The sequence below is a fragment of the Cyclopterus lumpus genome, chromosome 12, assembly GCF_009769545.1.
Source record: "Cyclopterus lumpus isolate fCycLum1 chromosome 12, fCycLum1.pri, whole genome shotgun sequence".
Classification (NCBI taxonomy): domain Eukaryota; kingdom Metazoa; phylum Chordata; class Actinopteri; order Perciformes; family Cyclopteridae; genus Cyclopterus; species Cyclopterus lumpus.
Window position 1 is genome coordinate 20,519,835 of NC_046977.1, and position 26,390 is coordinate 20,546,224.

Below are 26,390 nucleotides of genomic sequence, written 5' to 3' on the forward strand. Positions count from 1 at the left end.
CCATTATAGTAGTATATGGGCTACATTATCCCATTATATTAGTATATGGGCTATGTGTAGCAGATGAACACATTTCCGGTTTTCAATCCATTAGAGGGCCGCACCTCTGTGTAGTGCTGTTACGGTTACACAGAAGTAAGGAAGCGGGTTCGATTCCCGGGCTGGACGGTCCCATCCGTAGAGTGTGCATGTTCTCCCCGTGTCAGCGTAGGTTCTCTTCGGGGTTCTCCGGCTCCCTCCCGCAGTCCAAAGACATGCAGCCTAGCCCCCTCCCCCAATAATGTTTAACAGATCTAATAAAGGTGATGAGCGCCGCTCGTCCTACTCGGTCCGTTCATCTCGTGGACATGGACACCAAGGCTTTCACCTCTGTTGACACTGTCTCACATCTCATTTGTTTATTCAAGTGTGGCTGTTATTACTACGGCTGTCTCACTATTCACCGCGCTTTAAACCTATTATTATTATTATTATTATTATTATTATCAGCCTACAATTCAAGGTAAATAGTATGTAAATAGTATTTATAAACATATATGACCTTGTTTTCATTTACAATGAATGATTGCCTCTTTTGTGACTTCATAAGGATTATTAATCGGAGGTTTAAAAAAAGAAAAAATGTGACATCATTATAATATAGTTCTTATTTCCAATGAGCGGATGAAGAAACGGAACTGAGATGCTTCTCAAGTCAACGCCGTAAGCTTCCGGTCTATTAACGCGTCTGATTCTCTGCTGATTGATGATGTAACGTCGACTGGTCACGTTCCCTTCCGTCACCGCTCTTTCTTTTTGTAATCATGTTTTATTCATACACGCACGCGCGCACACGCAACCACAACCTCAGCCGCCGACACGTGATACACACTGTTTGTTAAGCTTCGTCTGCCACCGACAAATAAATCTTCTTTTTCAAAATAAAACAATAAAAAAACATAGTATGACAAATTCGTAAACACACATTTTTAGAGTGATGGTAATGTCCGTAAGAACCAGTCAGGCCAAGAACCAGTCACCAGTCAGGCCAAGAACCAGTCAGGCCAAGAACCAGTCAGGCCAAGAACCAGTCACCAGTCAGGCCAAGAACCAGTCACCAGTCAGGCCAAGAACCAGTCAGGCCAAGAACCAGTCAGGCCACATTGAAGCACAGTCGGTGAGACGGGAAGTAGAGCGATTTCCCTTTTAAAATAAATATTATTGTCACAAAAAAAGGGGGAACCAAAGATAAGGTTCGTAAGTTGTCAGGTAGTCGATTAATTGAGTCACAGTTACGATTGTTGTCAGTGAATACAAATAACTCCCTTAATTATGCACCATACAAACATTATTCTAACTATTAACAAATATGTGTTATGGTGCATTTAATGGAACTTTTTCATTAAAGGATTTTTATGTTAATATATTTGAATTATATGCATGATTATTACTCTTAAACGGGTGAAAAGAAATAAAGACTCAAACTAAATAAAAAAACAATTCTCTGATTAGGATCCTAAAGGAGCTCTTCTATTAAACTTGTCAGGAAAGGTTTAATGTTACATGTTAAATGATTATTAAAATTAAACATTTGAAACATAAGTAAGGAATTTGTAAAGTTTGGGCGTATGTCTACCTGTGAGGTACCCTGTAACTTTTGATCATGTTTTAGGGCCAAAGGAAACTGCACAATAAGTAGGCTATGTTCACTTATAGAAATGCTCGGAAAATGTTGCCCTATTGATTGAAAAATTCGGATTTCATGAATATGGAATTCGGTCAAAATAAAGTAAATTACGCGTGTAAACCCAATTTTAATTTGAAAATGCGCTCACCACAAACCGGAAACACTGTCCTGTTTGTGTCCAACTTGACGGTGTGAGTAAGCGCGAGCTGCGGACCGACTGGCTGACCTGTCGGCGGATCTAAAGCGAGACATCGTGGACGTTAAATCGACCTCAACACGGTTAATAGCACGATTATCTACCGTTAGCTCGGTTTAGCCTCCCCGGGGCTACGCAAGGAGGAACCCTGGAAGCACCCGCAGAACCGCGGATATCTACGCGGCATGGATGCTTCGTGACCCGCGGCAGGTGTGAAGAGATACCGGGCGAGCCGCCGGCGGGGACCGGGCGGGTGGTGCTGGTCAAGAAGATCATCATGAAGGAAGGAGCTGCGGTGGGTGGATATGAACATTATTAGATATTCATATGTTATTAATGATCCACCAACCTGTACGACATGAATCCAGGAGATGGTATATAGACATATATGTTATATTTATGTAGCCTGTTATTATTTCCATACATTTACAAAGTGTGCGCATGACATAACAGGATATTAAAACATGTGAGGCACGGAAACAACTGAAATGACCATACAGGGCATCACTGGACATGAAGCTGCCCGGAACAGAACAGCCCGTCTCTCTGACGGCTGCTCGGTGAATCACAATCAATACATCAAAGGAATGAACGGAACCGAGCCGCGCGGCCAAGATGGCTGTGATGGCGGAGGGAGATCAGTGCGCGTGTGTGTGTGCGCGTGTGCGCGTGTCGTAATGGTGACCGGGCAGAGCGGGTTTACCGGGGCCCGCATGAGGAGGAGGGGATGTGGGGATGGATGCGTGTTACACAACAGCCCTCTGCCCGGAATACAGCGAGGGCAGGCGGGCCTCCTCCAGCGTCCATTTTAACATCCACATTAAAAAAGATCAACTAAAAAATTAAAAACAGTGAGGCGCTATTAAAATAATAATAAAATATGTCAACTAGTGTTGTAACAGCGTCTGGCAAAGACGTGATGTGGTTGCTCTTCTCCGTTCGGTATCATTTTGAAGACAGCAGGACAGAGACCTGGCATCTTGGACAGTTTATGAGCTTTTTATTTATTTATTTGTAATACCCTTTTTAACAATAGATCAGTTGGGGGGAGAAAAATAAATGAATGAAAATAGTTAGATAAGTATAAGGTAAGGTATAGGGTATAGGATTATACAAACATAATAAGACCTAATATTAAACAACCCTAAAATCAAACTTGGACTATAGTATGAATATACACCAGGTAGAGCAGAAACATCTACTCGATTTGTTAGTAAAAATTAGATCAAGTCTAATCATTGGCACTCATTTTTCTGCAAAAATCAGTTTCCAAATTCTTGAATGCAATGCGAGAGGGGAGAGGAACTAGGAAATGTGTTTTAACAGAAATGTGACGTCAAGGCCAACGTCTGTTTTTAGATAACATTCCTATAAAAATCCACTTAAAATATTGATAAAAACGATCGTATAATATTTTCAGTTGGCAGCTTCCAATCAAATAACGGATGAACAGTAAGGGGGCGTGTCGAGCGTTAAAACACTTCCTGGAAGCCCGCTCTCGTGCCTCCTCGATCACGGCTCCTCCTCCATCGCTCCTCGCTCCTCAGACTAGAATAAGAGCTTTGGGACGGCCGTCAATATGGTGGCTCAGAACAGTCTCTGGTTCAGGCGAGGAAGCGACAATTAAGAGACTCGGGATGTACCTGGAGTCTACAGCACAGGTGTCACACTCAAGGCCTGTGGGTCTACAGGGTAACCTCAGGTAGATCATAGACTACAGGGTAACCTCAGGTAGATCATAGACTACAGGGTAACCTCAGGTAGATCATAGACTACAGGGTAACCTCAGGTAGATCATAAACTACAGGGTAACCTCAGGTAGATCATAAACTACAGGGTAACCTCAGGTAGATCATAGACTACAGGGTAACCTCAGGTAGATCATAAACTACAGGGTAACCTCAGGTAGATCATAGACTACAGGGTAACCTCAGGTAGATCATAAACTACAGGGTAACCTCAGGTAGATCATTGACTACAGGGTAACCTCAGGTAGACCATAAACTACAGGGTAACCTCAGGTAGATCATAAACTACAGGGTAACCTCAGGTAGACCATAGACTACAGGGTAACCTCAGGTAGATCATAAACTACAGGGTAACCTCAGGTAGACCATAGACTACAGGGTAACCTCAGGTAGACCATAGACTACAGGGTAACCTCAGGTAGACCATAGACTACAGGGTAACCTCAGGTAGACCATAGACTACAGGGTAACCTCAGGTAGACCATAGACTACAAGGTAACCTCAGGTAGACCATAGACTACAAGGTAACCTCAGGTAGACCATAGACTACAGGGTAACCTCAGGTAGACCATAGACTACAAGGTAACCTCAGGTAGACCATAGATTACAGGGTAACCTCAGGTAGATCATAGACTACAGGGTAACCTCAGGTAGACCATAGACTACAGTGTAACCTCAGGTAGATCATAGACTACAGGGTAACCTCAGGTAGGTCATAAACTACAGGGTAACCTCAGGTAGACCATAGACTACAGGGTAACCTCAGGTAGACCATAGACTACAGGGTAACCTCAGGTAGACCATAGACTACAGGGTAACATCAGGTAGACCATAACGTACAGGGTAACCTCAGGTAGACGATAACATACAGGGTAACCTCATGTAGACCATAGACTACAGGGTATCCTCAGGTAGACTATAGACTACAGGGTATCCTCAGGTAGACTATAGACTACAGGGTAACTTCAGGTAGACCATAGACTACAGGGTAACCTCAGGTAGACCATAGACTACAGGGTAACCTCAGGTAGACCATAGACTACAGGGTAACCTCAGGTAGACGATAACGTACAGGGTAACCTCAGGTAGACCATAGACTACAGGGTAACCTCAGGTAGACCATAGACTACAAGGTAACCTCAGGTAGACGATAACGTACAGGGTAACCTCAGGTAGACCATAGACTACAGGGTAACCTCAGGTAGACCATAGACTACAGGGTAACCACAGGTAGACCATAACGTACAGGGTAACCTCAGGTAGACCATAGACTACAGGGTAACCTCAGGTAGACCATAGACTACAGGGTAACCTCAGGTAGATCATAGACTACAGGGTAACCTCAGGTAGGTCATAAACTACAGGGTAACCTCAGGTAGATCATAAACTACAGGGTAACCTCAGGTAGACCATAGACTACAGGGTAACCTCAGGTAGACCATAGACTACAGGGTAACCTCAGGTAGACCATAGACTACAGGGTAACCTCAGGTAGACCATAACGTACGGGGTAACCTCAGGTAGACCATAGACTACAGGGTAACCTCAGGTAGACCATAGATTACAGGGTAACTTCAGATGGACCATAGACTACAGGGTAACCTCAGGTAGACCATAGACTACAGGGTAACCTCAGGTAGATCATAGACTACAGGGTAACCTCAGGTAGATCATAGACTACAGGGTAACCTCAGGTAGACCATAGACTACAGGGTAACCTCAAGTAGACCATAGACTACAGGGTAACCTCAGGTAGACCATAGACTACAGGGTAACCTCAGGTAGACCATAGACTACAGGGTAACCTCAGGTAGATCATAGACTACAGGGTAACCTCAGGTAGGTCATAAACTACAGGGTAACCTCAGGTAGACCATAGACTACAAGGTAACCTCAGGTAGACCATAGACTACAAGGTAACCTCAGGTAGACCATAGATTACAGGCTAACCTCAGGTAGATCATAGACTACAGGGTAACCTCAGGTAGACCATAGATTACAGGGTAACCTCAGGTAGATCATAGACTACAGGGTAACCTCAGGTAGACCATAGACTACAGGGTAACCTCAGGTAGACCATAGACTACAAGGTAACCTCAGGTAGACCATAGACTACAGGGTAACCTCAGGTAGACCATAGACTACAGGGTAACCTCAGGTAGACCATAGACCACAAGGTAACCTCAGGTAGACCATAGATTACAGGGTAACCTCAGGTAGACCATAGACTACAGGGTAACCTCAGGTAGACCATAGACTACAGGGTAACCTCAGGTAAACCATAGACTACAGGGTAACCTCAGGTAGATCATAGACTACAGGGTAACCTCAGGTAGGTCATAAACTACAGGGTAACCTCAGGTAGACCATAGACTACAGGGTAACCTCAGGTAGACCATAGACTACAGGGTAACCTCAGGTAGACTATATACTACAGGGTAACCTCAGGTAGATCATAGACTACAGGGTAACCTCAGGTAGACCATAGACTACAGGGTAACCTCAGGTAGACTATATACTACAGGGTAACCTCAGGTAGACTATATACTACAGGGTAACCTCAGGTAGACCATAGACTACAGGGTAACCTCAGGTAGACCATAGACTACAGGGTAACCTCAGGTAGACCATAGACTACAGGGTAACTTCAGGTAGACGATAACGTACAGGGTAACCTCATGTAGACGATAACGTACAGGGTAACCTCAGGTAGACCATAGACTACAGGGTAACCTCAGGTAGACCATAATGTACGGGGTAACCTCAGGTAGACCATAGACTACAGGGTAACCTCAGGTAGACCATAGACTACAGGGTAACCTCAGGTAGACCATAGACTACAGGGTAACCTCAGGTAGACCATAACGTACGGGGTAACCTCAGGTAGACCATAGACTACAGGGTAACCTCAGGTAGACCATAGACTACAGGGTAACTTCAGGTAGACCATATACTACAGGGTAACCTCAGGTAGACCATAGACTACAGGGTAACCTCAGGTAGATCATAGACTACAGGGTAACCTCAGGTAGATCATAGACTACAGGGTAACCTCAGGTAGACCATAGACTACAGGGTAACCTCATGTAGACCATAGACTACAGGGTAACCTCAGGTAGATCATTGACTACAGGGTAACCTCAGGTAGATCATAGACTACAGGGTAACCTCAGGTAGGTCATAGACTACAGGGTAACCTCAGGTAGACCATAGACTACAGGGTAACCTCAGGTAGATCATAAACTACAGGGTAAGCTCAGGTAGATCATAGACTACAGGGTAACCTCAAGTAGATCATAGACTACAGGGTAACCTCAGGTAGACCATAGACTACAGGGTAACCTCAGGTAGATCATAGACTACAGGGTAACCTCAGGTAGACCATAGACTACAGGTTAACCTCAGGTAGACCATAGACTACAGGGTAACCTCAGGTAGACCATAGACTACAGGGTAACCTCAGGTAGACCATAGACTACAGGGTAACCTCAGGTAGACCATAGACTACAAGGTAACCTCAGGTAGACGATAACGTACAGGGTAACCTCAGGTAGACCATAGACTACAGGGTAACCTCAGGTAGACTATAGACTACAGGGTAACTTCAGGTAGACCATAGATTACAGGGTAACCTCAGGTAGACCATAGACTACAGGGTAACCTCAGGTAGACGATAACGTACAGGGTAACCTCAGGTAGACCATAGACTACAGGGTAACCTCAGGTAGGTCATAAACTACAGGGTAACCTCAGGTAGACGATAACGTACAGGGTAACCTCAGGTAGACCATAGACTACAAGTTAACCTCAGGTAGATCATAAACTACAGGGTAACCTCAGGTAGATCATAGACTACAGGGTAACCTCAGGTAGACCATAGACTACAGGGTAACCTCAGGTAGATCATAAACTACAGGGTAACCTCAGGTAGATCATAGACTACAGGGTAACCTCAGGTAGATCATAGACTACAGGGTAACCTCAGGTAGACCATAGACTACAGGGTAACCTCAGGTAGATCATAGACTACAGGGTAACCTCAGGTAGATCATAGACTACAGGGTAACCTCAGGTAGACCATAGACTACAGGGTAACCTCAGGTAGACCATAGACTACAGGGTAACCTCAGCTACGTCATAGCCTTCAGGATAACCTCAGCTACGTCATAGCCTATAGGATAACCTCAGCTACGTCATAGCCTATAGGATAACCTCAGCTACGTCATAGCCTATAGGATAACCTCAGCTACGTCATAGCCTATAGGATAACCTCAGCTACGTCATAGCCTATAGGATAACCTCAGCTACGTCATAGCCTATAGGATAACCCTAACCAAAGTCAGTAGGGTTCATCCTCTTGGAACAATAAATAAGTGCAACATTTCATGGCAATTCATCCAGTAGCTGCAGAAATGAATCAAATCCTTACACGGGAGACGCTGGAATATGAACCACTGTTTTTTGCTTTTAGTGATCATTAAAATGGTTGGTGGCTGATATTCTTACAATTAACTTTTCAATCACCCTCATCATTACAACAGTGGACAATAACAAATGTATCACTTGCTGTTCTTCTCTTGGTTACAGAAGGAGATCCATCGTTAACCCCAGTTTCTTTAAAATTAGCATTATTATATAGTAATTTAATAATATAAGTCATGGTGTTGTAATGTTTTTTAAAGTGAAATTAATTAATAGCATCAGCTGTTTGAGGTATTAACGACAACCAAGAAATCGTGATATAATGGAGATCTTCATCCCCCAAATGATCTTCCTACAGGAGAGTGGCAAAAAACCACTCATTATCTAAAATGTCTGAATCTGTGTTAGTGGAACCCGGCTAAAGATAGAAAACCTCCACATGACCACCGAAAGGCTGCATCATTTCACGTGTGGTGCTCCACTTTTATACTATTTTAATATACATTACATTTTACATTGTGTTAGAAAATGTGTTTATTTTCTAACCTGCTATTTCACATAAATCCAGCCAAGGTACAATGCACACCAAGTCATATTCATATTCGTCAGTAACAGTCCAGGCCCTAGTGACGATGATGATGTTTCACTTTTCATGCTTTTTAACAAAAGAAATTCAAGTAAAACATTTTTTGGGGAGTTTTTCCTCATCCGATGTGAGGTCAAAGGTCAGGGACGTCGTATGTGTACAGATTGTAAAGCCCTCTGAGGCAAAGTTGTGATTTTGGGCTATACAAAATAAACTGAATTGAATGTCACAAGAATAAACATATCCTATACATATCCTACACTTCCCATAATTCAGTCTGATACCATCTTTCTTTGGGCTGCATGAAAACAAGCACGTCTTTGAAACTCCTCCCACTCAGTAGGCTTTCTGTTTCAGTTTCCAGGTCCAAGCCGAGGTCACTGTTATGATGTCATCAGGAGAAAAACTCCATCCAGGCAAATGATGATAAACTGATGCTGGTGGAACGGTCCTTTAATTATTTGTGTGTGTTTCAGCTCCAGCAGGGCATCGGCAGGCCCAGTGTGTATCACGCCGTGGTGGTGATCTTCCTGGAGTTCTTCGCCTGGGGATTGCTCACCACGCCCATGCTCACTGTGAGTTACACTGTTGGGTCACATGTTTGCGGGTTCATAAAGAGCAACGCTGGCTGGAGATCAGCTCACAAGAGGAGAATGTTTGTTTTGACGGGGAGATTGGAGTAAATATTCTTGTCATTGTACAGACTCACCAACGTCTCACTTACGGCATTAATGTCTACTTTAATTCAAATCCTGTTCTCCAGATCAGGGTCTAGAACGCACGGTCTGCCTTGAGCTAAAGAGCCACTCTGAATAGGAATATGACGTCTGTTACAATCGATCCAGATATTTCCAAATATAGCGCTTTTTGAGTACAGTGGTTTCATTATAGTAACTGATTTGTCCAGGTATCACACGCTGTATCTGATAGTCCTCCAGAATCCCTGCAGCCACAGGTAGTGAGATAACCTTCGTCTGGAGTTGGAGTTTAAGATGAACTCGAGTAATCCACGGGGTCGGTAGTGTCACGGGGATCCCACAGGGGGAGAGGAGCAGGTTCAGGATTTAGATGCATGAATGAATGAATGATAAGATAAAACTGGATGCTCAAGGTGCTCTTCAAACACTGCTATACAGAAGTTTAGGCTGAGTAAATGTAGAAAAAGCCTTTAGTTGGAAAAACACCAATAAAAGTATTGATTTTGTATCGCTACCAAAACTCGGGTAACGTATTGGCGTCAGAATAGAAACATCAGCTCTGAGTGAAAGAATGCTCTGCTGAAGAGAAAGTCTGTTCAATTTCATCTCCAGGAGTCTTGAACATTGATCACTCGTTTGTACGTATTTCAAAAACTAGTCTGGGTCCAGTTTTAGTGATCATCCGGGTTGTGCCTCTCTTTGCAGGTTTTACATGAAACGTTTCCCCAGCACACGTTCCTGATGAACGGCCTCATTCAGGGCGTGAAGGTAAGAACTTCACCGCTGACTCGTGCTGTAGATATCGATGACATTTTAAAAGAGAACGTTGGCAAGGATTGTTTACTTTGCCACTAACTCCGCCTCTCCATGTCAAGGGTCTTCTGTCGTTCATGTCTGCTCCTCTGATTGGAGCGTTGTCGGACGTGTGGGGCCGGCGGACCTTCCTCTTGGTCACCGTCTTCTTCACCTGTGCTCCGATCCCCCTGATGAGGCTCAGCCCCTGGTAGGACTCACTGTCATCTCCATCGGCACACTCATGATCAATGTCAGAGTGAGATAGAGGTACAGTAGAGTAGTTAGGTCTAGGGAGACAGTTCTTTCTACTGACCACCAGGGGGCAACTCCTCTGGTTGTATAGAAGTCTATGCTTCATGTGTTAAAGCTGCATTCTCTCTACTGACCACCAGGGGGCGACTCCTCTGGTTGTATAGAAGTCTATGCTTCATGTGTTAAAGCTGCATTCTCTCTCCTGACCACCAGGGGGCAACTCCTCTGGTTGTATAGAAGTCTATGCTTCATGTGTTAAAGCTGCATTCTCTCTACTGACCACCAGGGGGCGACTCCTCTGGTTGAATAGAAGTCTATGCTTCATGTGTTAAAGCTGCATTCTCTCTCCTGACCACCAGGGGGCGACTCCTCTGGTTGTATAGAAGTCTATGCTTCATGTGTTAAAGCTGCATTCTTTTTCCAACAAGCTTGAAAGGGGAGGGGTGTTCAGTTGGACACAATCTGCTACTTCACCACTCGAGGCCACCAAATCCGACACACTGCTCCTTTAATTAGCAAAAAATGTAATCTGATGAATCACTTTATTCAAATTAACAAACCATTTAAGGTGATTACATATGAATGCAAAACCCCAAAAAGATATTGGGTACAGCACTAGTATGGTCCAACATGGATGTTGGTTGCTAAGTTCTGGCTCACACTTCATCCCAAAGTTGTTGGGTTGGGTAGAGGTCAAGTTCGTCCACACTGGGGAAACCATTTATTTTCTGGCAATTAGAAATAAATAGTCAAAACATATGAAAAATTGTGTCACGGTTGGCTGAGGTATAAAAGTTGCATCGAGAAAAAAAAAGAAGATTTTCCATCACGGCTTTTCCAGTCCCAGTAGTACGAGTTACTGTTCGTCTGAAAGAGTTTCTCTTTGACCCGCTCTGTAGGTGGTACTTCGCCATGATCTCCATGTCCGGAGCTTTCTCTGTCACCTTCTCCGTCATCTTTGCCTACGTTGCTGACGTGACGGATGAAAGAGAGAGGAGCACAGCCTACGGTCTGGTAAGGACTCAATATATACCTTTCAAACCATGAATACAGTGCTTTAATGATATGCTTATCTTCTTTACACACTGATAGATACATCCAATGTTGATGTAAACCAGTAGACACCATTTTAACACTTACAGGGTTACCCTTTCCAGTGTCCTGGAAACAACCTGGCAAACAATTGACCAGTTTTCAAGTCTTTGATAACATGAAAACAAGAGACGTCTAAATGATTTCAACAAAAACAAAGAAGAGAAATCTCTCTCTAGGGACCGCCCTCGTAGACAAGAGGTGTTTTGTTTGCCTGTCGTCTGAGGGTTCCTTGTAAATATCGCAGCACAATTGTTCGTTATGAAATTGAAGTGGATCCCGCTGTCATTTGCCTTTTGGAGTTGAAAAGCTCGCAAAGTGGGAGGAGGCGAGGGAAAGAGCCGCCTTTGACAGGACAACGGGATCCTTCTTCACTTGTTTAACGTTTCGTTGTGCGATGTTTTATATTTACAGCATCCCCTCGTTGATGTCCTACTTCAACATGAGCTGTTAGAATACATTGTTTAAAAGGTGGTCAGCTAAACCATGTCGTATCTTAATAAACAACAAGCATTGCTCATGAACAAAAACAAAAAGAAGCTCAATAATATTTCAGTAGTGGTGCTTTAAAAGCCTGTTCAGAGGTTAACATGTTTGTTTCTAATTAGCAAATGTTAGCGTGCATGCTAACGTTAACATGCTAAACATTACACCTGCTAAACATAAGATAAGATATTACTTTATTCATCCCCAGGAGTAAATTTAGTAAAGCAGCAGCCAACATGTTTTCATATATACAATACAATACAATAAAACATAAGCATATGTGAAAGTTTCATGAGGCTGGGGAAAACATGTAGCGGACCCCCAATGACATACACGCATGTTAGCTTTCTGAGCTTCTGACACTTTGCTCAACGCACTGCCTTACATAGTTGCTAGCTTGGCTATAAAGTCTTTTTTGATTGATAAGATGAGACAATCCGTTTACCTGATCTGCTCCGGGGGAGGGCCTGAGGTTGAAGACAAACTGGATCCCATTGGACAAGTTCCATTAGCCTCTGCCCTTAATGCAATGTAATTTTCACCAGACCGTCTCCCAGCAGCCTCGCTTCTTGGCTTCAACAAATTTACTGTGTTTTCTGGCCTTTAACATCCATTCTCTCTCTCTCTCTCTCTCTCTCTCTGTCTCCCCCCCTCTTGACCCCCTAGGTGTCAGCTACTTTCGCGGCCAGCCTGGTAACGAGTCCAGCCATCGGGGCGTACCTGTCGGCCTGGTACGGGGACAACCTGGTGGTCCTGGTGGCCACGCTGGTCGCCCTGGCCGACATCTGCTTCATCCTGCTGGCCGTGCCCGAGTCTCTGCCAGACAAGATGAGGCTCAACACCTGGGGGGCGCCCATATCCTGGGAGCAGGCTGATCCCTTCACTGTCAGTAACCAATAACTTACAATGCAGTATCTGATTGGTTGATTTGTTGTGTCTTTGGACACAGTATGTCAATAATATATAAAAATGATATCTTGGATGCGATAACATTGACCCTTTGAGTCCTGGGCGTTAACTGGATTCTATTTCCTGTCTCTTTCTTGCTCTGTTGCTCTCTCCTTCAGTCTCTGAGGAAGGTGGGTCAGGACCCGACAGTCCTACTGATCTGCATCACTGTGTTCCTGTCTTACCTGCCAGAAGCCGGACAGTACTCCAGCTTCTTCCTCTACCTGAGACAGGTGAGGTACTCTGCTGCCTATTGCAGGGTTTTCTTAAGAACACTAGCATTACTGCAAGCACTAACATTATGAATGCTGTTGTTACTACAACTGCTTTTTAAAGTCAATGTGTGTGAAATGTAATGACATAATGTTAATAAAAGTTACAATTTTGACTAAACTAAAACTAAAGTTTTGTCAAATACCTTCTCAGAGATATAATGCGTTGATAAACTTAAACGCAGGAAAGTTGCCTGGTAAGGACAATCTCTTACCTCGGTGTACACATTTGAATACACCTTTTCAACCTCTGGCAAAACTCCCTCAATGTGGAAAACACCCATAACATTCTGTTAAATAAGCTTTCCATTAGTTTTGATAATTCTGCGTACAGCTAGTTGAAATCATCTTCCTGGTAAAGCTCAGACCATTGTTGCCAATGCTTTTATATTAAGTCAATAAAGGAATCCCACAAGGATCAATGTTGGGCTCCCTGCTGTTTATATATATCTTGTTTATTTTTCAGTTTACCTTTGACACTTCCATTTTTATCCTGATGATACCACCTTGATGGCCACTGTCTCGACAGCAAACCAACCAAGCCTTGTTATACATGTTGCAGTGTGTGTTAAGGGGGCCAGGTTTTGGACACAGAGGCAGAGGCTGAGACAGGAGTAAAGTCACTGATGTTTATTGGAAATGTCTAATAACTTAAGCAGGCAGGCAGGCAGGCAGAACTCTGGAGCTGGAGTCGGGGCAATAATCCAGCTGCTGGTCCTGAGCAAGAAGACGGGCACGGTTAGGACATGAATCAACAGGACGTTTTCAGAATCTCAATAGCTACGTCTTAGCAGCAGCTAGAACTAACTTGAACTGAGTCTATAGTCCGGAGCAGACTGAGAGCAGGAGTGGAGCTTTTGAAGGCAGCTGGTCCATCAAGCCCCAACTCCAGCGCACCAGGTTCACATCAGCAATTAGCCACCTACACACCAAGAGAGAGATAGAGAGGGAGAAAGAGAGAGCCTAGTAGGCAGGTGAGGAGGAGGGCATGACAGTGTGCTTCTAATGACGTCCAGACATATTTATCTAGTGTTGGGCCGATGGGCGGTTCGAAGCGTGTGGTGGTTTGGAACAGCCCCAGTTTTACTGCTTGCAGTGCTGCTGTGGGGAGGTTTATTAATATAAAATATAAATCAAAATTGCACCAACTTGGACGCTGCATAACTTGTATGCCGGCTAAGCGTTCTGGAACGTCATGTCCTCTTTAACGCCCTTTAAACATTTGCTAAAACTGTTGTACGTTGTGTGCATGAAGGAAGTTTAATAATGGGCTCTTTAGAAAGTATCAAACAATGTCTCTCTGTCCCTCCAGGTCATAAATTTCTCCTCCACCACCATCGCTGTGTTTATTGGAGTGGTGGGCATTCTGTCCATCATCGCACAGGTAACACGCACACAAACACTGCAGAGGATGAATAGAATGAACCACAATTAAAAAAGCCCCATTACACTCGTCATTTCTAGTGTCACAAATCTGGATTCAATTTCGCTGTCATTTCATACACCTTTACTTACATGTATCGATATCATGGATGCATCTTCGTTCGTCACATTACACTTCTAATAGCATCTAGCTTCGGTTCAGGGCCGGTCCTTGTTGGTATTCGTTCCCCACAAAAGAAGAATAACTTCTGCACTTCAGCAGTTTAGATACCAGAAAAAGGCTTTTTGGCTAGCTATTTTAACAACTATCACAAATTCACACAAACACATGAAGGACGTGCGATCTGAATGTTTTAAACAATATGTGACAAACTTTAACTATTTTGTAATGGATTATACCTGTTTCTTACAGTACAAGGCTTGTACAAAATATTACAACCAATCTGTTCCTCTCCCTCCTCAGACTCTCCTCCTCACGCTGCTGATGAGGACTCTGGGTAATAAGAACACGGTTCTGTTGGGTTTGGGCTTCCAGATCCTTCAGCTGGCCTGGTACGGCTTGGGATCAGAGCCATGGTGAGATGCTAACCCCCGACTCTAATGTCATCATGAAGTCGGTTGTATATTGAAATAGAGGAAATGGTTAGGAATTTGACATGATTAGTAATAGTTATCTACCTATCATCATAAACATTGTTTATAAGCCCAGACCGGACAATCAGACTTGGAAACTGATGTTTTTGTTGATTGACATAAACGTGTCAAACGTTCATTGCTGGATCTTTTCAGAGCAATATTTTTTCCAGACAGAAGAAAGACACAAGCGGCTTCTCATTTCTGTCCGATGGACATCGGCTTTGACGTATGAATAGTGTTGCTGGCAGATCAGCTGTAGCTAGCTAGCTAATTAAGCTCACGTTAGTTATGTGAGTGGTTTGAAGCGCCATCTTGGGACGTTTTTTGCAACGCTTCCAGCTGTATTAAAACAAGAGCTCTGTAAACTGGGTCTTGAATGTGTCTCTTAATGGATACGTGGTGCTGATATCATGCGAAAAGAAACCTTACGCTAACTTGGTAGTGTTGTCAGCAAAGAGCAGGACAGAGCTGCTAATGTTAGCCTGAACTAGCGTTCAGTTTAGTTACTTAATGATATACTAACTCTTAGTTACAATTACTACTGCAGTAGGGAAACTGACTACAGGTGCTTCAGCAGGGACAGACATCTTGACAGGTCTAGCTACTGGAATGTTAGCTATGTCCACGGACTAATCACAATTCATATTCAAATAAATGAATATAAGAAATATCAAACTGATGTCAGATGGTCAACACACTGAAAACAAATTAAGACGTCTCTTGATTTATTCCCTCAATAAACATTGTAAACGTGAGTTTATGGTCTGGTATGCTTTAGTCATGCTTAACATGCTGCACACATCAACACTAATGAACGATGACAGATAACGCGTGTGTGTGTGTGTGTCAACAGGATGATTTGGGCAGCTGGTGCTGTAGCAGCGATGTCCTCCATCACCTTCCCAGCTGTCTCTGCTCTTGTGTCACAGTCTGCTGATCCTGATAAACAAGGTGATCAGAAAATATCACCTCTCCCCTCCCCTCCCCTCCCCTCCTCTCCCCTCCCCTCCCCTCCTCTCCTCTCCTCTCCTCTCCTCTCCTCTCCTCTTGGATCTTTGTTTGTCACTGCTTTGGTTCCTCTGTTCCTCTTTACGCACATGATCAGGTAAGAGCTTTACTAGTGTGTTCGGTGTGTTCGGGGCCATGGCGTCCTCGGAGACGTCGCGGCCGTCGATCCGTCAGGGAGTCCGGCTGGTTCCCCCTGACGGCAGCGTGTCTGTGGAGGAGGTGCTGCTGGCGGTAGGAGAGCAGGTGGGACACGAGCATCTCTCCTTCGCCTCCAGGATGAATAAGGCGGTGGTCGTGTTCGTGAGCAGCGAGGCTCGTGTGGTTAAACTAGTGGAGAGTGGCGTGTTCATCAGAGACCTGTTCGTGGAGGTCTCTCCGCTGTCAACGCCCTCAACGCGCATCACCGTGTCCGGGGTTCCTCCGTTTATTCCCAACGACGTACTGGAGAAAGAGCTGCGCAGGTTCGGACAGTTCACTAGCGGGTTCAAAGCGGTGAGTCTGGGCTGTAAAGAACCCAAGCTGAGACACGTCCTGTCCCTCAGACGCCAGGTCTTTATGTTTTTAGAGTCCCTCACAGTCACTAGAGGTGTCCTTCAAGGTGAGGCACGGGGAAGGGTTATACCTGGTGTACGCGAGCTCGGGGCAGATGAAGTGTTTCGACTGTGGACAGGCGGGACATAAGCGCTTTGCGTGCCCGCAAAAGCAGCAGAAGAGCGCGGAGAAGCTCGCTGTGGACGCGGCGCTCCTCGCGGCCGGCCCCGTGAGTGGGGCCGCGGCTGTCCTCGTGGCCGGCCCCGGGGATGTCGTTGGTCCCGTGAGTGGGGCCGCGGCTGTCCTCGTGGCCGGCCCCGGGGATGTCGTTGGTCCCGTGAGTGGGGCCTCGGCTGTCCTCGTGGCCGGCCCCGGGGATGTCGTTGGTCCCGTGAGTGGGGCCGCGGCTGTCCTCGTGGCCGGCCCCGGGGATGTCGTTGGTCCCGTGAGTGGGGCCGCGGCTGTCCTCGTGGCCGGCCCCGGGGGCGTTGCGGGTCCCGTGGACGCTGGTTTTCCCGTTGGTGGGGGCGCGGCGCTCCTCGTGGCTCTGGTCCTGTGGACGCGGCTGGTCCCGTGGGTGCAGCTGGTCCTGTGGACATGGCTGGTCTCATGGGTGGGGATGTGGGGGGTGCGGTTAGCTGCGCCGGTTCTGAAGTTAACAGGGTCAATAAGGAGGATCAGGGCCAGTCTTCCAGTCAGGAGGTTTCTGTGGTTCAGAACCTCATTGCGTGTGGTCCCGATGCAGCACCACAGTCAGGCTGTGATGAGGCAGCAGTAGTTTCCGTAGGTGGAGACGACAACAGAGCCGCAGAGGATGAGCAGGGTGCAGGGGAGGTGTCTAACAGCCAGCTGTCTACTGGAGCAGAGGACATGGATTATGAGAGTGGGTCAGAGGCTTCATCCTATGTGGGAACAGGCCTTAAAGGTGCTGATCGGTACTCGTTAGAGGAGATCAACACATTTTTGGATGAAACGTTCAATAAATCTGTAAATGTGAGTGATCACTTTGATGACAAAGTTCATTCGGTCTGTTGGGGCGGTGAAGAGAGAGGTGGGCTATGATCTGTTGGATGAACGGAAACGTTTCCGTTTGAAAAAACACCTCACAACTCTGAGGAAGGCAAAGAAAGGCAAACAGGGTAAAAAGGTGACGACTAAGAAAAGATGATCATGTGCAACACGGGTTACTCTATTGGCTGCTTACTTCTGGTCTTGTCCTGTCTCTTTCTCTCCTCTGACCTTGCAATGCAGCACTTACATCTAGGGTCTTTAAACATCAATGGTGGGAGGGATAGGCTCAAAAGAACATCAATAATGGAAGTTTTTAACCAGAAAAAGTTAGACATCCTCTTGTTGCAGGAGACCCATACCATTCCTTTGGATGAGGTCGACTGGGGGTTATGGTGGGAGGGCTCATGCACCCTGAGCCACTGCACCAACCTTAGTGCTGGAGTAGCCGTGCTAATTAGGAAAGCAGTGAATGCGGAAGTCCTGACAGTCAGGGAGGTGGTGAAGGGCCGTCTGCTGGTGGTGAGGGCAGATATAGAGGGCTCAGTTTATTGTTTTGTTAACATTTATGCGCCCAATAGGGGGCCAGATAGAGTATGTTTTTTTACTTTGCTGCTAAATGAGCTGCAGAGCTGCCAGCAGGAGCGGCTGATCATTGGGGGGAATTTTAACTGCACGCTGGACTTCACCGTAGATAGAAACAGTGAGGAACCACACCCACAGTCAGCTCACACGCTTCATAACGTCATCACTCAATTACACATGTTGGACACCTGGCGAGTGAAACATCCGCAAGCTAGGCAGTACACTTGGGTGAGGGTGAGCAATGACAGGGTAAGTGCAGCCAGGCTGGACAGGATTTACATCTCGGACTGCCTCAGCTCCAGTATAAAAAATAGCACCATCAGTCCGGTTGGGTTCACCGATCACCACCTTGTCAGTTTAGTTTTGATAACCTCCCCAGGTGTAAGGGTTAACTCCTACTGGCATTTTAATAACACACTTCTGCACGACAGCACTTTTTGTCAGGGCTTTGAGGTTCTTTGGCAGTAGTGGCAAGCTGAACAAGCTTGTTTCAGCTCTCTGAAGCAATGGTGGGAGGTCGGTAAGGCACAGATACGTGTGTTCTGCCAACAGTACACCACAAACGCCACCGCAGTTATAAAGTCTGCAGTTAAAGACCTCGAAGCTGACATAAAGGACATTGAGGAAAGTTTGCAGAGAGTGCCAGATCCCAGAGTGGGCCAGCTACTGAGGGACAAGAGGATAGAGTTGAGCTCTTTCCTTCAGGAGAGAGCAAAGGGAGCTCTGGTTAGGGCTCGGTTTCTCCAGGTGAAAGACATGGATGGCCCAACCTCGTTCTTTTTCAATTTGGAGAGATCAACTGCACAGAGGAAACAAATGACCTGTCTGAAGCTTCCGAGAGGCAGGGTAACCACGGACCAAAAGGAGATGAGGATCCATGCCATGGATTTTTACACCACGCTGTTTGGGGAAGAACAATGCTGCCAAGAGAGCCGTAAGGAGCTCCTGGAGGGGCTTCCACGTCTCAGCCCAGAGGAGAGGGCTGCGCTGGACGGGGAACTGACGCTGGAGGAGCTGACGGTTGCGGTGGACCAGATGACCTCGGGAAGGACTCCGGGAATCGACGGCCTCTCCACGGACTTTGTGAAGCATTTCTGGAATGTCATCGGTCCTGACTTCCATGGTGTCCTGATGGAATGCTTTAGGTCAGGATCGCTTCCTGTTTCCTGCAAACGAGCAGTACTCTCCTTGCTGCCTAAGAAGGGCGATTTGGCTCTCCTCAAGAACTGGAGACCAGTGGCCCTGCTTTGCACGGATTACAAGGTGCTTTCCAGAGCCTTGTCCAACAGACTCAGAGACTACTTGGGATCAATTGTTAATAGTGACCAGACATACTGTATCCTGGGTCGAACAATCATGGACAATATATTTCTTATTCGTGATGTGCTGGATGTGTGTAGATTTCACGATGTAGATGTTGGTATTGTCTCCCTGGATCAGGAAAAGGCCTTTGACAGGGTGGACCACTCCTATTTGTTTTCTTCACTTAGGGCTTTTGGGTTTGGTGAAGGTTTTCTAGCTTGGGTGGGTTTGTTGTACAGCGGTGCAGAATGCATGGTGAAAATGGGAGCTGGGCTGGGCCGACCGATCCCTGTACGACGAGGGATAAGGCAGGGTTGTCCTATTTCAGGGCAGCTTTACAGCCTTGCTTTTGAACCCTTGTTATGCAGGTTGAGGAGTAGGCTCAGTGGTCTGTCACTGCCAGGGTCCTCCAGTCTTAGTCGTCCTCTCACTGTGTCAGCATATGCTGATGATGCAAACATGTTCATTAGGCATCAGGGTGATGTTGGTTTGCTGCAGGATATCTTGTCACTCTATGAGAATGCCTCTTCTGCACGGGTGAATTGGGAGAAATCGGAGGCCTTATTGGTGGGACGGTGGACGGAGCAGGTGGTGCCTCACCTGCCCGGAGGTCTTCAGTGGGGAAAATAGGGATTGAAGGTGCTGGGTGTGTTCTTGGGTTCTGAGGACTATCAGAAAAAGAACTGGGAGGGAGTTGAGGGGAAGGTGTGTGTCCGTTTCTCTAAGTGGAGATGGTTACTGCCCCAGCTGTCCTTTAGGGTGAGAGTCCTGGTTGCTAACAACTTGGTTGCCTCGACTCTGTGGCACAAGCTCATCGCGCTGACACCACCAGGAGGTCTCATAGCAGCGGTACAGAGGTCTGTTGTGGACTTCTGGTCTGGCCGGCACTGGATTCGTGCAGCAGCTCTCTATCTGCCTGTGGCAGAGGGGGGGCAGGGCCTCATTGATATCCAGTCCAGGGTCCTCTCTTTCAGACTGCGGACTGCACAGAAGCTGCTTTATGACTGCGGCCCCAGCTGGATGGACGCTGCTCGACTGCTGCTGAGGAGGGCTGGGCGGTTGGGATACGACAAACAGCTCTTTCTCCTACAACCTGAGGAAGTGGACTTGGCTGGACTGACGTCGTTCTACAGCTCTGTCCTGCAGGCCTGGCAAGTGTTTAACTTCTCACGTGAACCCAACGAGGCTCCAGGCGTGTGCTGGAGGAACCTCTGTTTTTCAACAGGTTCATAAGGACTCAAATGCTGCAGTCTGCCAGCCTACGGACGCGGCTAAGAGAAGTCGGCTGCACCAAACTGGGACATTTGGTGAGGATGTCATCAACGGCATCAGCCGTGGTCGCCTTCAGGCAGAGCATCAACATCGCGTCTGTCAGGTTGACTGACAGGATAGTGAAGGAGGTCTGTGCCGCCCTGCCGCAACAGCTGAGAGCAGTTGTAGGACGCCATGCTCTGTCTGGCCGGTGGGATGAAGAAAGTGAGTACACCCCCCCCACTCTGCTCATTGCCCCGGTGGTGGGGGACTGGCAGGAGGGAGGAAATCAGCTGCTGACTTTCACAACCCCTCACCTGGACAGTTTTCAGGCAGCGGGGAAAAAGGCAATTTACGAAATCTGCGTAAAAGTTGTGAACCTGCGCTCTCTGGCGGGGTTGAAGGAGTCGAGATGGACCGAGTCCTTTGGCCCAGGTTTTTCCCCGAGGGGCAGCTGGAGGTGTTTGTACAAAATGCCCGTTGAGAAGCGGACAGCAGACCTCCAATGGAGGGTTGTACACGGGGCAGTAGCCACAAATAGATACCGGGCACACCTGGACCCTCTCATTGGGGAGGAATGCTGTTTCTGACCCTGGAGCACTTGTTTGCTCGGTGTCCTCGGCTCTCAGCACTGTTTGAACTTTTGAAAGTGTGGTTTCAGGGGCTTGGAGAGAGTTTTTCTTTGTATTTATTCATTTTCGGGCCAAAATATTCCGCAAAAAAGAAGGCTGTCCACACGCTGGTGAACTTTTTGTCCGGTTCTGCCAAGCTAGCCATCTGGCTGACGCGTAAGAATCGGGCCGGGGGTTCTGGTTGTGAGGACCCGGTGCAAGTCATGAAGGGACTGTTGAAAGCTCGACTCAGGCTGGAACACGCTTATTACACGGCAATGGACAACATACAGACTTTCAGGGGTAGATGGACTACGGGGAGCATTTTATGCTCAGTGGGTGATGGTGGAGAGCTGGTGCTGAACTATTGATTGTCCTTGTTCTGTGGTTTTTTGTTTGTTTGTTTGTTTGACTGCTTGACCGTGGCTCCACGGTGGTGTAGTGGCTAGCACTGTCGCCTCACAGCAAGAGGGCCACGGGTTCAATTCCCGGTCGGAGCGGTCCTTCTGTGTGGAGTTTGCATGTTCTCCCTGTGGCAGCGTGGGTTCTCTCCGGGCTCTCCGGCTTCCTCCCACAGTCCAAAGACATGCTGCAGGTTAATTGATCTCTAAATGTCCCATAGGTGTGAATGTGAGAGTGAATGGTTGTATGTCCCTACATGTGCCCTCGATGGACTGGCGGCCTGTCCAGGGTGTCCCCTGCCTTCGCCCTATGTCAGCTGGGATAGGCTCCAGCGCCCCGCGACCCTAATGAGGATAAGCGGTATTGAAAATGGATGGATGGATGTTTGTTTGATTATTATTTGTTTGTTTGTCTTTCAAGTGATGTTTCAGAGTGTTTTCTGTTTTCACTGCAATAGTGGAATAAAGGATTTTTTAAAACCAAAACCTCTCCTCTCCCCTCCTCTCCTCTCCCCTCCTCTCTCCCCTCCTCTCCCCTCCTTTCCCCTCCTCTCCTCTCCTCTCCTCTCCTCTCCTCTCCTCCCTCTCCTCTCCTCTCCTCTCCTCTCCTCTCCTCTCCTCTCCTCTCCTCTCCTCTCTCCTCTCCTCTCCTCTCCTCTCCTCTCCCCTCCTCTGAGACAGCAGTAGCGTGTCTCCACTAAGACAACACCTGTCCTCCCCTTGCAGGTGTGGTCCAAGGGATGATCACAGGGATCAGAGGCCTGTGTAACGGTCTGGGTCCGGCTTTGTACGGGTTCATCTTCTTCCTCTTCAATGTGGAGCTCAACACCCTGGACCCCATCCAGGGAGACTTCAACGTCGACCCCCTTCCTGTGCAAAGTCCCACTGAGGTACAGTACACGTTCATTTACACACCAAGCCTCTACACCAGAGGTTCACAAGCTGCGTCGGAAGTGAAGGTTTATGATTAGGACTCGTGTCTGATTTCTCGTCCACTCTTTCCGCCACGTTAAAAGGACTTGAAGGCCGGCGTCCGTAATCTCTGTGGTCAACCGTTGTCGTTAGCAACCGTTGGTGCAGGAAAGAAGTCAAAGAGCCTCCGTCCAAGTGGTAAATAGTGTCTAATAGTCATATTATGCTCATATAACGCCACGCTCATATTTTGGGGTTTCACCATGTTTACATCAACTAGTTGGAACGCAGTTGGTTCTCTTTGACCTCGGTGGAGAGCTTGGTTTCTCCCGGCCAACCGAAGGCTTTCATTGGACTCACATCAGCTCAGGGCCCCGTGTCCTCGGAGCGCCTTCTTCTGGCAGGAAAAAGGCGCATTTGGGCTACCGCACATATTTGTTAAACATGGTTCCGTCACCACGAGCATCAAACGAAGGACGTCGGCTCCACACTTTGTAGGGATGAGCTTGTCACCGTGTAATCTGGCGGCCGTGACGTTGGAGCAAAGCGACGCCAGGCGTACGGCGATGAGAAGCACAGCGCGTTTCTGAACGGTTTGGAAGCGCTCGGATCGCACAGGCATCTTTTTTAAAGAGCGACCAATGCTTTAGTCAGCTGTGCTCCGGATGAGATTGAAGAAAATGACAGTTTCTCTCTCTCTCTCTCTCTCAGCGAGGCCTCATCCCCGGCCCGCCCTTCCTGTTGGGGGCGTGCAGTGTGGTCTTCGCCTTCATGGTCGCCCTCTTCATCCCAGAGAAACCCTCCCGCTCCTCCTTTGCCTCCCAGCTGTCCCTCGGCGACAAGCCCCAGCTGGACAGCAAGGAGTCCATGTCCTCGCTGGCCGGCGTTCACATAAACACGCCCCTCCCGGGCAGCGACGAGGAGGCCCCGCCCACCGCCAGCAACGAGGACTTCGAGCCGCTGCTGCAGGACAGCGTCGTTTGATGGAGGCGGGGCTTCCATCGATGCTCGACCGATCGCCATTCCGTGCTGAAACCAGTGACACATTTTCTTTGCTGGAGGCCAGAACTAAGTGTACTGTTTTGTTTTTGTCAGAAGATGGGCGATTGGCAGCAAGAAAGCTTCCAGCAGCTGTTGTTTTCGTAGCCAGGAGGAGGAGCTACCTCAGCCACCAGGAGCAGAGGATATAACATCTCGTGAGCGACAATGAGGATGTTTTCTTTCACTAGGAGGCGGGAGCAAAGAGCTGCTGATAAGATGTCGTCCTACAGTTTTGAAAGAAGATTTGACTGCCAGAAAGCCGATTGGGGGGGTCCGCCAGGGGCAGCACAGTTTAAAGAGAAGCCATTGTTTGATTGAAAAGAGGAGGGGCCAACTCCGGGTGTGGCCAGGTTTGGGATCCAGCCACATACGATGGGAAAGATGAATATTCTTTAGGTTTTTAACGTAAGGGTTGTCGTTCATCTTTAAGCTTGAAGTCGTTGATTGTTTATTACCTTCAGTTGTATCATTTTGAAGCCGTATTTAAATGCTGTGGTTTATTTCTTATCGGTTATTGTACAAAATGAAACATGTCTGCAACGTATTTACAGCAGCCCAAAACATCAGTGTTGATTTATACTCAGTTTCTTTTGTTATTTCTTTTGGGCGAGGTCAAGGGATTTTAATTATTTTTAAGTATCTTTACCTGCTAAGAGCTATCGATCGCTCGAAACCCAACGCGTCAGAGTATCAATGTTCATGTCCACGTTTCCTCTTTCAGTTGAATCTCTTTCACTAACAGCACATCTCCCCGGGAAGATTGTCCTCGTCCCTAAACCGGTCCTCTTCCCCGATTTGGTCACTCTACCTCAGATCAGCGTGTTTATTTTATTCCGTTTTTTAAACCTCACTCAACCTGCATTTCCTTATTTTACTTTTGATATCACAGTCACTTTATGAATGCTGCTGGCTGTGGGAAAAACCTCACAGCTGCAACTTTAGCTTCAGCTGTCTGAACGTCAGCCACGTGATTTACTGTCACGGTGCCGCTCTTCTTTTTATTTCTAATTACTGGAATTAACATTAAATCTAATCGCGTCAAATACCAACGTTTTGTCACAGCCCTCGGCTCCATTCCTTCTGTATGAGAGCATGTGAACCCATCCCAGCTGTATCAGAGGATCAGGGCAACCGCTCCGGAAGTCGTACGGAGGACGTAAACTTGGGCTTTCGGAAACGCCAATTTTTTTTCCTGGAAAGAAAAAAAGAAAGCGGTGAATCAAGAAATGAATTAAACCATGTAAATAAATGTCAGCTGCAGCCCCCGTAAAGACGTTAACCCGCGCACTACCAACCCTAGTTCAAGCCGCTTCCTAACCCTAACCAAGGAGTTGTGTTGCCTCCACCTCAGAGTGGTCCGGACCAACTGTCAGTATGTAACGACAAAGTGTCTCCTAGCTCGGCCTCCTTTGTTTAAACGTCAGCGCATGTAGTTTGACCTGTGCCCTATGCAGCGTTGGGACACCAGTGAGCTTTGCACGGCGCCCTGCTGCCCCCTCGTGCCTCTCCAGAATGTAGGGTTAGAGATGCCGCTGGCAGCAGGACGCCGTGAGGTAGCTCCAAAACGAGCCCGGACCCCGTTCACTTCCAGACCAGCTGGTCGTCTGTGTGCCGAGGACGCCGCGAGGCAATTTGTTGCACACGCAAGGTTTTTCCCCCCCGACAGCAGATATTCCTGTGAATGAACTTATACTTGAAGCATCAGGCGGAGAGGATTCAGGGAGAAATGCCGAAGAGTTTAGCAGAATATAACCCGACACAGAGCGCACACATAGGTATTTACTTGTATTAGCTTGAAATGTAAATGCACACGCGAATGATATTGTATGGTGTGTATGTAGGTGGGCTGTTGGATCGGCTTGGTTGTTGTGGTTGATCTGAGGGTCAGTCCTGCGGAGCTCAGTGGCACTAAGACGGTAGCGGTTGGGGGTTCAATTCCCCGGGACAACCCATTAAGTTCCTTAATTCTGTTTACATGCACACTAGTATATGAGTCTTATGTGATCTGTGGTCTTGTTTAAAACATGATGATGAAGAAACAAAGAGAAACTCGTTATAGTTTTTATTTTTTGAAAATGTAACCTTAATTGCATCTGCCTTTTAATTATTTCTCCAATCTGATCTGATTACCTCTTTAATAAATTGAAGATTTACATTGACAAAGACAAAGGTTACACTAATGCTCTTTCAACAGTTTGCTTTTGTAAACCAGGTTGAGTTTTCTACCGGTTTCTCCAGCCAGGATGCAATGTTGTGTACAAGTAGGATGTTAGTGCGCATGTGAACACGTGAGTTATTCCAGCAGCAGTGAGACTGACTCAACAGTGTAAATATTGTATATGGATTAAATGTTTGTAAATGTGAAGACATGAACTGTACATGGGATTCACTGTAAATACACTTTGTCCTCTGTCTTGTCTGGAAGTGTCCCAGCCAGGTGTTGGTTGTTGGAAATTAAAAAGAGAACAACACTTGACATCTGCTTGATGAGTGCTTTTAAAAAAACAAACGAAAACATAACAACTGGGATCTCTCGTCTGCTTTAAAAACAGCGACGATG

At 46.8% G+C, this 26,390-nt stretch overlaps 1 protein-coding gene across 1 annotated transcript; it reads left to right on the forward strand.

The window, feature by feature from the left end:
- The first annotated feature begins 1,831 nt into the window (after positions 1-1,831).
- On the forward strand, positions 1,832-26,306 carry mfsd14ba (major facilitator superfamily domain containing 14Ba). Its single transcript, XM_034547629.1, has 12 exons — positions 1,832-2,157; positions 9,095-9,193; positions 10,022-10,084; positions 10,192-10,319; positions 11,263-11,377; positions 12,608-12,826; positions 13,009-13,122; positions 14,474-14,545; positions 15,008-15,120; positions 16,034-16,131; positions 22,604-22,767; positions 23,501-26,306. The coding sequence occupies exons 1-12, from the start codon at positions 2,140-2,142 to the stop codon at positions 23,771-23,773; spliced, it is 1,476 nt and encodes a 491-aa protein (XP_034403520.1). The 5' UTR covers positions 1,832-2,139; the 3' UTR covers positions 23,774-26,306.
- Positions 26,307-26,390: the final 84 nt, after the last annotated feature.

Excerpts from the sequence above, each read along its gene's own strand:
- mfsd14ba (XM_034547629.1), top strand. Across the intron at positions 13,123-14,473 it reads TCTTCCTCTACCTGAGACAG|GTCATAAATTTCTCCTCCAC; the intron begins GTGAGGTACTCT and ends CTGTCCCTCCAG. Across the intron at positions 16,132-22,603 it reads TGCTGATCCTGATAAACAAG|GTGTGGTCCAAGGGATGATC; the intron begins GTGATCAGAAAA and ends CTCCCCTTGCAG.